At 37.7% G+C, this 12,383-nt stretch overlaps 1 protein-coding gene across 2 annotated transcripts in view; it reads left to right on the forward strand.

Annotated features, from left to right (window-relative positions):
- Tmtc2 (Transmembrane O-mannosyltransferase targeting cadherins 2) overlaps positions 1-12,383 on the forward strand; it is a 695,552-nt gene that overhangs the window by 567,654 nt on the left and 115,515 nt on the right. For both annotated transcript variants that reach the window (XM_083110417.1, XM_083110426.1), the window contains exon 5: positions 7,420-7,505. In XM_083110417.1, the coding sequence (XP_082966543.1) occupies positions 7,420-7,505 (86 nt within the window). The remainder of the gene's footprint in view (positions 1-7,419; positions 7,506-12,383) is intronic.

Consider the following 12,383-nt stretch of genomic DNA (forward strand, 5'->3'; position numbering starts at 1 on the left):
TTGTCTCGGGTCGTTAATGTCTGTCTTGTCTTAGTCTTAATTTCTAAACTCTAGTTCTTATTTCGAGTTTTACGGTTGGTTTCATTTTATGTCTCTCGTACTTATCCCTCGTCGCGATTAGCCAAAATGGACAGAAGAATGACGTTAAAAAACTAAATCAATCGTTCTTTTCTGTCTTGAAAGGTAAGTCTAATTCTTATCTCGATTTTGAAGGAAAATTCTCCTTCCCATCTTTGCCTTGAGGCATGAGGAAAACATCTTCTTCTCATGTCAGCCTTGGAGGCAAGTTCTTCTTCTTCTCATGTCGGCCTTGGTGGCAAGCTTTTCTCATGTCGATCTTGGAGCCAGGTCAAAGTTTTATTCTCATGTCGGCCTTGATGGCAAGGTCTTCTTCTCATGTCGTCTTTGGTAGCAAGGTCTTTTTCTCATGTCGGCCTTAGGGGCAAGGTCCTCTTCTCATGTCGGACTTCGGGGCAAGTCTTTCTTCTCAATTTGGCCTTGGGGAAGGTCTTCTTCTGATGTCGACCTTTGGGGGAAGGTCTTCTTCTCAAGTCCACCGTTGGGGCAAGGTCTTCTTCTCAAGTTCACCTTTGGGGCAATGTCTTCTTATCAAGTCAGCCTTGAGCTCAAATTCTGTTTTTCATGTCGTCCTTGAAGGAAATGTCTTATCTTCTCAGTCCTGAAATAAGAGTCTCCGTCTCAACAATATGGATTTATCATTCGGACACGAGAACTGATCGAAATATATTATATTTTGTTCGAGTAAGTAGATCTAATGCCAATTTCCTGCGGACAATAAATACTTGCACAAGAAATATGTTGCCATACCACAACTTGAAAAGTAATCTATCTACAACATAATCCGCTACAATAATATGTAACCACAATCAGAAATAACGATCCGTGTAATATGTAGAGTAGTAAAAACATCCATTGTTTTTTCTCCAACGAATCAACGTAAAAGTGATAAAGTTGGCAGAAACTTAGGTGGTAAAATTATTTTGCAGCGTATAGCGCGCACTTTAAAGGATTTACACTTAAAGATAATTGTATATATATTGTCAGTCAATGTATATTTCTTTACTCCCAATTGTACTGAATATTTCTTTAGACAAACATATGATAAGACTGGCCTTTTTTCCCAAATATTACATTCGATTTTATGAAATAGCGTCACATTCTTTGGAGGAGAATTGGCTAATCTCTAGGCCGAACTGTTGCGGAGAGATACGTCGTATGTAATTAAAAAGATCAGAAGCTTGCTTGTAATGAAGACTGCCATATTTCCAACACCCATTAATATAAATTCTACTTGTTCCGCACAATATTTTCAGAAATAGGAGCAGTGTTCAATTTCAATCTTTTTGACACAGATTTGCTTATAATAAATCACTTTTCGATCTCTAAAATCCTTTGCAAATTGCTAAGAATATGATATTTACAGTGAACCCACATTTACCTCTTTCCTGCATGGTTCATAAATGTGAAAAAAAATCGGGGTTGGCTTTCTGCCCTATCCAGGAAGCGAACAACCAAGCCTGATTGGTAGCCTCTATCTCTATTTCCTATTCTCTCTGCGTCTTTTATACACATTCTTCCTCTTCATTTGCTTTCGTTTGTATTTCTCTTCCTGTCGTTGCAAAAATTACCAACGCATATGGGCGAATGCGAATTGATGAGCCGTGGGAAATAACTGTGAAAGCGAATCCATTACTGAAATATGGTTACGTGTCAGAAGCTCTCGCCCTCGGGTGATCGGTTGATATTGTCCTCTACCTGCGTCCGCTGGAAACCACCCTAGCGAGACAAAGGGGAATCAGCAATATAGCTAATTGGTTGCTCTGCTGAATGAAATTTTAAACAGCAGATGTCGCACTGAAGGAAAAGTAACAAGTATACACTACGCGGCTGGGAAGTTAAGGTAACAGAAATTTAAGATTCCTTCTGTTGAAACTTTTGTTTTTGTATGCAACCATGTTATGAACTTTCAGCTTGAAATTTCTGTAAGGAAATGTATTACGATTACTTATATAACTACTTGGAATAAATACATTGATTTTGCACTTAATGCATGTAAAATGAAACTACATGTTCTTGAATCAATCAAACAACGCCATAGGATCGTATGTATATAATCTCAATTCATCCTCTTAACACTTCATTTCTATAATAACGCATTTGTTATAAGTATACAACATTTACCATGGCTTCAAAAATCATATTAATATGGTCACGGAATATGAATCTCTTTGTTCAAATTTGGCTTCCCTTCTTAGAAACTTTAGCCAACTTTAATCCTGACAATAACGTGCAAAATTATTCGATCTTCTTCAGGACAGTACTTACGAAAGATGCATAGATATTTGGGAAATCCAAATAAATAGTCATAAATTGCCATATAAAGCATAGTCAATTTTCTACATTACAGGATTACAGTGGATGCTTGTGTGTTTATTCATTCACTTTTACATCATATGAATTTGCGAAATTATTTTATTTCAAATCTCTTCATTTCTACACTTCTGTGTTCTTCCCACAATATGTTAGAAACTCTCAACCAGCCATTATTCAGATTTTCCTATTTCCATCAATTCCTTTCTCTTCTGGATACATATTATTCCATTTCTTATTCAATCATTTTATTCACAACCGTCTTCATGTATACATCTCTAAACATTTCTTGTTTTATCACACTTGCCTCGAAATATACGTGTCTCCGATTATTACACCAGTACACTTCACACAATATCTGGTTGTAGTTTCTGGCTTTGTTGAAAGATGCCTTAGCAAAATATTCCTCAGACTCTTCAATATTCTTGTACATTGTCTTTCGGCACCATAATGTCCAAATGCTTAAATTTTCTCTCTTTTCTTATTATCTGTAGCCTTCTTTTCTTATTTTCTCATTCTCATCATTTTACTTTTATTTCATTGATTTTCGTTGTTTCGACTGCGAAGTTGCGAGGAATGTTAGTTCCACTTTTGTTCTATCTACATGTGGATAATATTCCTGTTATTGAATACTACTACTTAATTCGAATCATCTTTTGTTTCTCACAATTGTCCTACTTAGAAAAATACGTTCTCAACCATATTTTTAATGCACTTTACTTTGTGTTCCTTTTGAATATCCAGTCTACTTGCATTCAATGTAAACATATGTACAAGGATGCACAAGTATTGTTCGGCAAATTGTACATGACTATTTTCATTGATTTTTATTTTGCATCCTGTGTGTTTTTGATGAATGGATTTTTACTTATGCTGGTGCAGAAGTGTCAGCACCTTGTCTGATGTTTTGTTTCAGTTCTGGAACCTCTGATTGCATAAAACAAAGATAATAAACATAGGGATAGGCAATTTGCTTGGTAATACTTATGCAGCCCACTGTACAACAACTTAAACTGCAAAATCAGATTAGAATTCGATTTCTATCTTCGTGTGCCCATAACACCAATCCGTAACTAACATTGGTTTGAGTTGGTGTTTTAAGTCCACTTTATGCACAGTAATCCTAATCGGGACTGGACCTACGGTTTAAAGTGGGATCCAAACCACTGTGCCATGTGCCTCCACCGGGTATCGAACCCGGGACCCATTGATTACAAGGTGACGACGCACTGCGCCATCGGGAAGGCTCCGGTAACTAACATCTCACCGAAAGTTCCATTACAGTGTTCACCCGCATCATTGATTCGTGGACCTCTGACGATTGCGATTCCCTGCCTTCTAATGGTGACGTTTAGATCGTCACTAGTAAAGAATATGTAATTTTTTCTAAGCTGTAATGCTTTTCAGTTTCCTTATGCTTGTTCCAGTGTCTAGAATTGTCACTAAATAAGTATATCTTAATTAGTTGTCCCATTAGATATGCACTAGCATTTAAGGCATATTACATTCATAAATCTTAAGTGAACTTATAATAGGAGAATCACGCTTCGTATACCAGAAGTCATCATGATTCGTCATTAAGGATTCAACATTCTAGTGGATTGCCTCAATGTTGCTCAATATGTGATTTAACCTTCCTCTCTTAACCTAAGTAAATAATCAATGATTACATGAATGTTGTGAAGAATATGGCACAAATGGTACTTGGCCGGGATTTCAACCACAAATCTTCATGGCACAAAGCGCTCAGCCTCCAGAGATTGAATGATCAAGGTGGAGGCACGTTGTATATTGGTTTAGCTTCACACTTTAAACTGCAGATCGAGTTACCATTAACCTATGTGAGCAGTGAACTGAAACCAAACCTTAATTTTTTAAACCAGAGAGAACAAAATGAAAATATAATCATTTTATAATATATTCCTAACACAAAGAGAAAATATTTTATCGTAACCAAACATTTGTTTAGATAGACAACAAACACATTCTTCACCCAAACCAAATTATTTTATAAATCGTGAACAATTGCTTCAAATTGCAATAAATTTTGTTACAGGCGTAACTTGGAGGGGGCAAGGAGGTGCTTGCCCCCTACATTTTCAGGTTTTTGAAAATGTATAAGTTAATGGTACTTTTGTCAACTTTCTGGAATCTGAAGAGCAATGTTACAAGTAATTTTTATGGTTTTGGTAATGTAACAATTGTTTATCAAATTAGTCTTATGGGCTTGAAAACTTTTTAATTCTACCCCTTGCCTCAAAGATAGGTCTCAAGACACGGCTATGGATTTGGTAAAAATACAAAATTTAGTGCGTACAGCCGTTCCTTTTTACGGTTACCAAAAACGTAGCCAAACGTGCTTTGTTGATTGAAACAAGTACGGTTTTCTGTACGATTTCCCACAATGGAAACCAAGTGTTCGCCGAGGAAATAGATTTTACACTCATTAATCCATTGTGTTAACTGCCTCGTCAACCTTCTCCATCCAAGAAGCTCGTTCCGCCCTTGTCCTGTTCGAACCACGAAAAAAAACAAGCGGAGGCCATGGAGTCGCGAGATAAGAAACCCTCGATAGTCTTGCAAGAGCGGGAGAAAACGACGGAGACAAGACGCCAAGATCATAATGTGAAAGATGCGTCCAACGGAGCCTGGGAATTGGATGGCTTCGTTAATGGAGTAAACGGCCTCTGTCGGCGAGATACGAGAACCGGGACACAACCGGATCGTGCGCAAAGTTTCCAATGCTGCTAATCGAATCTTAGCAGACCTTCCTGTCTGCGCGTTTCAGAAGGCGATAACGTACACGCCACGGTCCATTCCGACGCATGTTGTTGTAGATCTTCTGTATCAGTTTTGTGGCCCTGCTTCTTAGTTCTCTCAGGAGCCGTCCGTGGTTCGTGTCGCTCCATTTAGTCTACCAGGGTAAGTTTTCGCCATTAGGTTATCACCAGCTGCACACCAAGATGGAGAAACGACATATCGCAATGATTAGTAGTACAACCTCTCAATCTGTTTCTGGCAACTCTCTTCTGCGTGGCTTATACGCGTAGCTACATCCTTTAACGAAGGTAAATATATATTTTCCAAACTTTTGTTCAAACGCGTCGACCGATTTCTGTAAAATTCAATGCCGCTAGTTTTCCAGTTATAAAAGTTGAACTCCAAAGCCGCAAATTTACGCAGTGTGGTTCTAACGTTTGTGACTTGTCCCAAGTGTAAACTCAATGCCCTCCGTCGACCACGAGGTATATTAGCAAATTTATCACAGTTAAAACTCAAATGAGGCCCTAAAAATAACCTCTGACGATGTAACATGTACAAAGATTTGCAAATAAATCAATCAACAAAATTGAACGAAAATCGAGACACCATTGGCTACCTTGAAACACGTTGGCCACTATTTGACTCAAATTTAATACCTGAACAGCCATCCGAGGTACGTAGTGCTATGTATACCATTCTCCATTCTAAAAATCTTCAAAATGAATGAGGTGTTGTATTCACAATATTTATCAATGTCTCTACTCTCAACAACATATAAAATATTATCTAACATTTTTTTACAAGACTAACCCCATATGCTAATGAAATAATAGGTGATTATCAATGTAGATTTAAACGTAACAGATGAACTACAGATCAATTTTTTCTCATCAGACAGACACTTGAGAAAAAGTGGGAATACAATCAAAGTATCCATCAGCTATTCATTGATTTCAAAAAAGCATATGATTCAGTCAAAAGGGATAAATTATATAATATATTAGTCGAGTGTGGAATACTTAAGAAGCTTGTTAATATGAAAAAAGTATGCACCAGTGAAATAGAAAGTAAAATTCGTGTGGGTATTAATGTGTCTGACACATTCACAATTCATTATGGTTTAAAACAAGGGGATGCATTATCTCCATTGATCTTTATTTTTGCCTTAGAATATGCTGTTAGGAAGGCAAAAGAAACTAACGAAGGACTAAACTTAAACAGTGTGACTCAGTTGTTAGCATATGCAGATGATGTAGGCTTATTAGGGAATGATATAAATACAATTAAGAATAATGCTAAAATATTTTTCAAAACTGCTAAAGAGATAGGTTTGGAAGTTAACAAAGAGAAAACTAAATATATGCTTACAGGCCGAAACCAAGCGTTAGGTAATAATCAAAATCTAATTATTGATAACAACTCGTTTGAACCAGTTTCCAAATTCAAGTACTTAGGAGTAATACTAACAAAGAAAATGATATTAAAGAGGAAATAAAAAGCAGGGTTAATTCAGGAAATACATGTTACTTTTCTCTTCATAAACTTTTGTCTTCTCGTTTAATATCTAAGAAACTAAAAGTTAAAATATACAAAACAGTAATTTTGCCTGTGTTATTATATGGATGCGAAACTTGGTCCCTTACATTGAAAGAGGAACACAAATTGAGAGTATTTAAAAATAAGATCCTTAGGAAAATCTTTGGACCTAAAAGGGATGAGGAGACAGGTGAGTGGAGAAGGTTACATAATTAAGAACTACATATTTTGTATTCATGTCCAGATATTATTAGAATGATTAAATCAAGAAGACTTAGGTGGGCAGGCCATGTGGCACGAATGGGAGAGGAAAGAAGAGTTTACAGGATTCTTGTTAGAAAACCTGATGGTAAGAGACCTGTAGGAAGGCCAAGATGAAGATGGAGGGATAACGTTGAGATGGACCTAAAGGAAATTGGTAGGGATGGAAAAGAGTATATAGATCTTGCTCAGGATAGGGACAGATGGAAGGCTTGTGTTGCTGCAGCCATGAATCGTCGGGTTTAAGAAGGCTAGAGAGTTAGTTAATTAATTAGTTTTATAGCCTCAGGTTGTCCGACCATAAGAAATCACACACACTATATGGAATTAGTGTATATGTGTGACTATAAACTGTGTTATTCTTAAATTACGAGTCTATATGCTCTCACTATTACCATCATATTTTTACAATAAAATTGCTATTTATTTGCAAAATTTAATAATTGCTTGTTTTTATCCCTTTTCCAGAGGAATACTTCTACAAGGAAGGGAAAAATACGAAGATGCGATCGATAGTTATAAACTGGCAATTCAGTATCGACCAAGGCTAGCTGGTAAGTATCCGATCATATATATTATTTGCAACGTGCTGTATTTGAACACAACACTCTTTTAAGTGACGCAATATAGTTTTTATACATTAAAGTTACCCATCGCCTCTCTGATTTTTTTTCTCCACACAGAATCTGGAATTTCTAATGAGAAGTTAGGTATTGAAATGTTTAAAGACGGAAATAAAATGGTAGTGAGAGAAAACTAGAAAATGGTAGCCGGACAATTGCGATGAACACAGTCAGAAGTGAAAGAGCGGGTGGACAATTGCGATGACATTTTGAATCTTCTATCAAATTGAAGGATGACTTAGCACCCCGTTCAATTACCTCTTACAAGAGAATTATGTAAAATATGATATTTTTTAATAGAACACTGATTCCTCTCACACTTTCTCCAGGCTTGAGACTGGCAAGGTAGCTTGTAAACGTACTTGCATTACAACCACTTTGGTGTGTTTAAAAACAGTGTTATTACACAAATCGTCAGTCATAACTATTTCCTCATATTTTTGTTATTACTTTTCTCTCTCCTTTTACTTCTTGTTAGTACGGAAATGCTTCGTCAAACTTGGCTGGGAATTTGATTCAATCAAGTTTTTTAACATGGGCTAGAGCCAAAAGACACCATTTGAAGTCACCCGTTTTCTCATATGTACGAATACACTTTCCAACTCTCTCGTCGATTTTAATGTCACACTTCTTCCTTTTCTGATCTTCTATATTAAGTTCCATCCGCATGTACTTGATGTTGGTGCCTTCTGCTTCGCTCTTGAGGCAGGCCAGAACATCCTTAATTTTTGGATGCGGTCTTCCAAGCCACCTATTTATTTTGTTGTTCCAACCTTCTACAGCATTATTAGTTCTGTGGCGCCTTTGGTAGCATGTCTACATATCTACCGGGATGTCTCCGTTTTTCAGCTACTGGTTACAAAGTAATCTAAAAAATCCTGCAATTTATGGTTAGGGGCCTCACCATGAATCAAGAGCCAGTACAGTCTTCGTCAATGTCCTCGCGTTTCAGGAACGCGAGAGCGGCACACATCTATCTGTTTATGTTCCTTGTCCTTGTACTCAGACGCGTGGCCTACATTTTGAACTTTCCTCCATAAGCACTTCTTCATAAGAAAGTAACAACCATTTATTTCTGCAATTGGAGAAATTTCCCTGAATGCTTTGATACCCTGCTGCTTCAAAATTGACGTTGATTTCCATGGCTTTCCACTCTGGATTGCTCTCGATAACCATTTTGAAGAGACGAACATAAGTTTGTTTCTTTTTGTTCGGAAGAAAAGCGAAAACAACCGGAACAACGTTTGTTTCTTCCATAGTTCTTCCAATATTGGCATGAATAGTGTACACTTGTGCGAATTATTTACTTATTTACTACAGCTTTTAAATGTTCCTTCCATGAAGAAATGATTCTGGTGCTTCAAACTCTGCCTTCGCTTGCTTCGTGCAAAAATGATGATTCTGTCTTCTTTTCCATAATTCGCCAAAAAGGAAGGTGGTACCATCACTCATCTTCAGATTTTCCTCATCGAAGATTATGTCTTTCCCGCGAGGTGGGTTCTATTTATATTCCTTTGACCTGACTTCTTTGGCGGTACACAGTTCTCTTCATCGGAGAGCTATCTCGCATTTCAGCTACAAAGTCATAACCTTTGTCGTGAAGAGCTCCCAGTTCTTCGGAATACACTTTAGCTACGGGCGTAGTTTATTCTCTAACTCTTATCTTCGCTTTGAAGATGGATCTCAGGACATCTAACTTGGCAGCGTCAGTAGTCAACACACGTGATCAGACATTCTGATGACTTGGTTGTTGTTAATCACTAACCTTTCCTTACAATGTTTAGTTTTCTCCTGCAGACAGTCACGTAACATTGCCATTCTTCTTATTTGCATTAACTTGACGATAAGAATGGCCATCGCACAGCGCGGCAGGTTTTCCTTTCTCCATTTAAATAACGTCCATAATTATGTACGGATGCTATTTTTGACACCTGCACAGAAAACCAGTGTTCCGCAGGACAGATAAGCAGACGCCTGTATTCAACTTTCTATGATTTCAGTCTTGGGTGAAAGTTTAGGAATGAAGGGTTGTCAATTATGGTACACCTGTGGGTTAGTCATCCTGATCGTGGCAATTGTCCTACCATTAATTTGTAAAATGAGCTTCACGATCAAAATCATGGCAATTATCCGTGATTTTGGTCTCATCGGAATTGTCCGCCACCACAATTGTTTTACATTCGTATAAAATTATTCTACAATTAAAACAAGTTTAGATGAAAGCTCTTCTCTTCCCAATTAGGAAATATTTTTACTCTATTAAACACATTAGCGTGTGTATGTATTACATGAACATACTCCATTCTCTATAAATTCATAAAATACCAAACTTGGACTCGTATGCGTTTCCGTCTGACAACCTGCAAAATATTGCTGATTGTTCTTCGTATCGAAAGCATTACTCTGTTACGAAACTGCCGACACATCTAAACCGTAAAGCAGATTTTTTTATGTACCCATTCGGAAACTATGGACGAAACGAGAAAATATTTCCAGGAAAATAATTTTAAAGTTGAGAAACCTATTAAAACGAGATTCTCTCTACGAGAGAAAGGTCTATCAAAATACTATTTCCGGACTCTTCCCATTCATTCTCGTGAAGTTGTGTTATTTTGTGTAATTTCTTATACGTTTATTTATTTTTCTTTATTGAGGAATCAGATACAGCACATAGTGGCCATTTGTACTGAAATAAGTAATGAAAGCAACAAAAAGAAAAATAAATTTACATAATTTATCAGCATTTATTTTGATTGATGTCCGAAAGGCATAATAATTATGAAAAATATATCCACATTTGATGGGAGGTCATTATAATTTGTGGAAACTGTATAGTCTCTAAACCAATATAAGTCCATACCTTTTTTTGTGTGGTGCCTACTTTGTGAGCATCTGATCGAATGTCATGTTCAAAGTCTTTGTGAGAGGATAACTTTAAAAGGTTAACACGTTTGGAAAGAACAACCCGCCCCCGCCTCGCTCTCTGTTTCTATCGCCCTCTCCTTTCTTATCTCTGCCCAATTTTCTATTTACAACAACTAGTTGAGTATTATAAATTGTGTATTTCTATCTAAATCTCCAATTTAAACACTTACTTACGAACACGGTCATGCATTTTCCTTTCTAAATAAACCTCTTGCTTTCAAACAGGACATCTGTCACGGACCTAAATATTTACCTGTGAACATAATTATACAATATTATGTTCCAAATCATGTTTATAGTGGTTTTACCTAAAAGCGAGCAGACCATCCCTTCCTAGCGCTGCCTCGCATCCGAGGAAGCAAACCCCTTTCTTTCGTATCAAGTAGTACCCTCTCAAAAATCTCACCAGCTTAGAGACGACGTATTTGTGTCTTCCCTCGCCTTGGTTTTCATTTGGAATCCCTCGCATAATTACACTTTTGCCTTCCGGGGACTGAAACAGGATATCGTAAATCGGCTTTGCACATGCTGCGTCGTTCGGAAGACCAGCAGATTTTTCAAGGAACGTCCTCGCACGGAGAAAGAACCCTCAGGGTTGCTTTCAAGCCTCCGCGCCAGGAATAGTGGGAGCAAGATCAGGCTCTGCCAGGATTAGCAGCAAATCCCCTGGAACGAGGCATTCATGAGGATTTATCACGTGGTACGGGCGAGTCGAGATTTTCAAGTGTCGATACCCGCTGGTGTGGAGGTGGAAGCTGCCCAAAGCTGCCTGGTGAAATCGCTGGTGAAAAAAGGAAAAAAAAGAGACGGTGAAGGGCTCAAGCTTGGTAGCCTTCCTCATGCGTTCACCAGCACGTTCTGCAGATTTTTATCAGGCTATAACCCTCTTGATTTGTAACAGAGGACACCATTGGCTGCTACCATTAGCTGGACGCCTTGAGGGAGATGGACCGGATGACCCCCACGTTGGGCGCCAATTAATGATTTGAGAAAACATGGCGAGAATTGGTCCAATGATAAAGTTTCAACAAATTACTGAGGGCATTGGACTATTACTTCAAATTGTACTTCCAGAATCCTGTATTTCATACATTGTAACATTCACTTGAATTTCGCAACAAGTAGATCGGATTGCATAGGATTCCAGGATAAATATTTTTGATGGAGGAAAGAGTAATGGAAAATATCATTGCAAGAAACTTTTCCCCGTTGTTGAATTATATACATTTAATTTTGGCACTATTATTTGAATAAGAATAGATGGTAAGGCGTACCCCGCGTTACAACTTCCGTTTGTTGTTGTCAAAATAGCATTGTTTGTGTGTTTGAGTCTGTTTTTAAGTAGATGTTATGCACAAAGGGGCTAATGGGAACTGGACCTACAATGTGGTCCGAACCACTATGTACCTCCGCCGGATATGAAACCAGGGAGACCTTGATTACAAGGGGAAGACGTTACCACTATACCATCGGGAAGCCCTTTGCCAAAATAGGAATATTTCAAGAAATTATTACACATATTTTAGTATTTTACTTAAACTTTTTTTCTACAACTTAAATTTCGCTGCTTCTTTCCGATGGGTCCTAAGTCCAGGTGTTGTCTTGAGGATATAGTCTTCATACTCCTTTGCTCCACTTGTAGAAGTGCGTGATGTGGTTTCTCGTTTCATCTTTCCAACGTCCTGCATGTCTCGTTCATTTCGTCTCTTCTGGGTTCTCATTTTATTCTCTTTGTCCGGTATTGGAAGAATCTTCGTTGTCCAATACTGTACGATTGTCACATGGTAGCACCTCGTCCGATTTTACATTTCGTGCAGATGCTATTGTGAAGCCTTTGTCAGCTATTACGAACTAGAGGCCTACGTACACACTTACGTATAAAAC

The sequence above is a fragment of the Lepisma saccharinum genome, chromosome 1 (assembly GCF_977018435.1).
Source record: "Lepisma saccharinum chromosome 1, izLepSacc3.1, whole genome shotgun sequence".
NCBI classification, from domain to species: Eukaryota; Metazoa; Arthropoda; class Insecta; order Zygentoma; family Lepismatidae; genus Lepisma; species Lepisma saccharinum.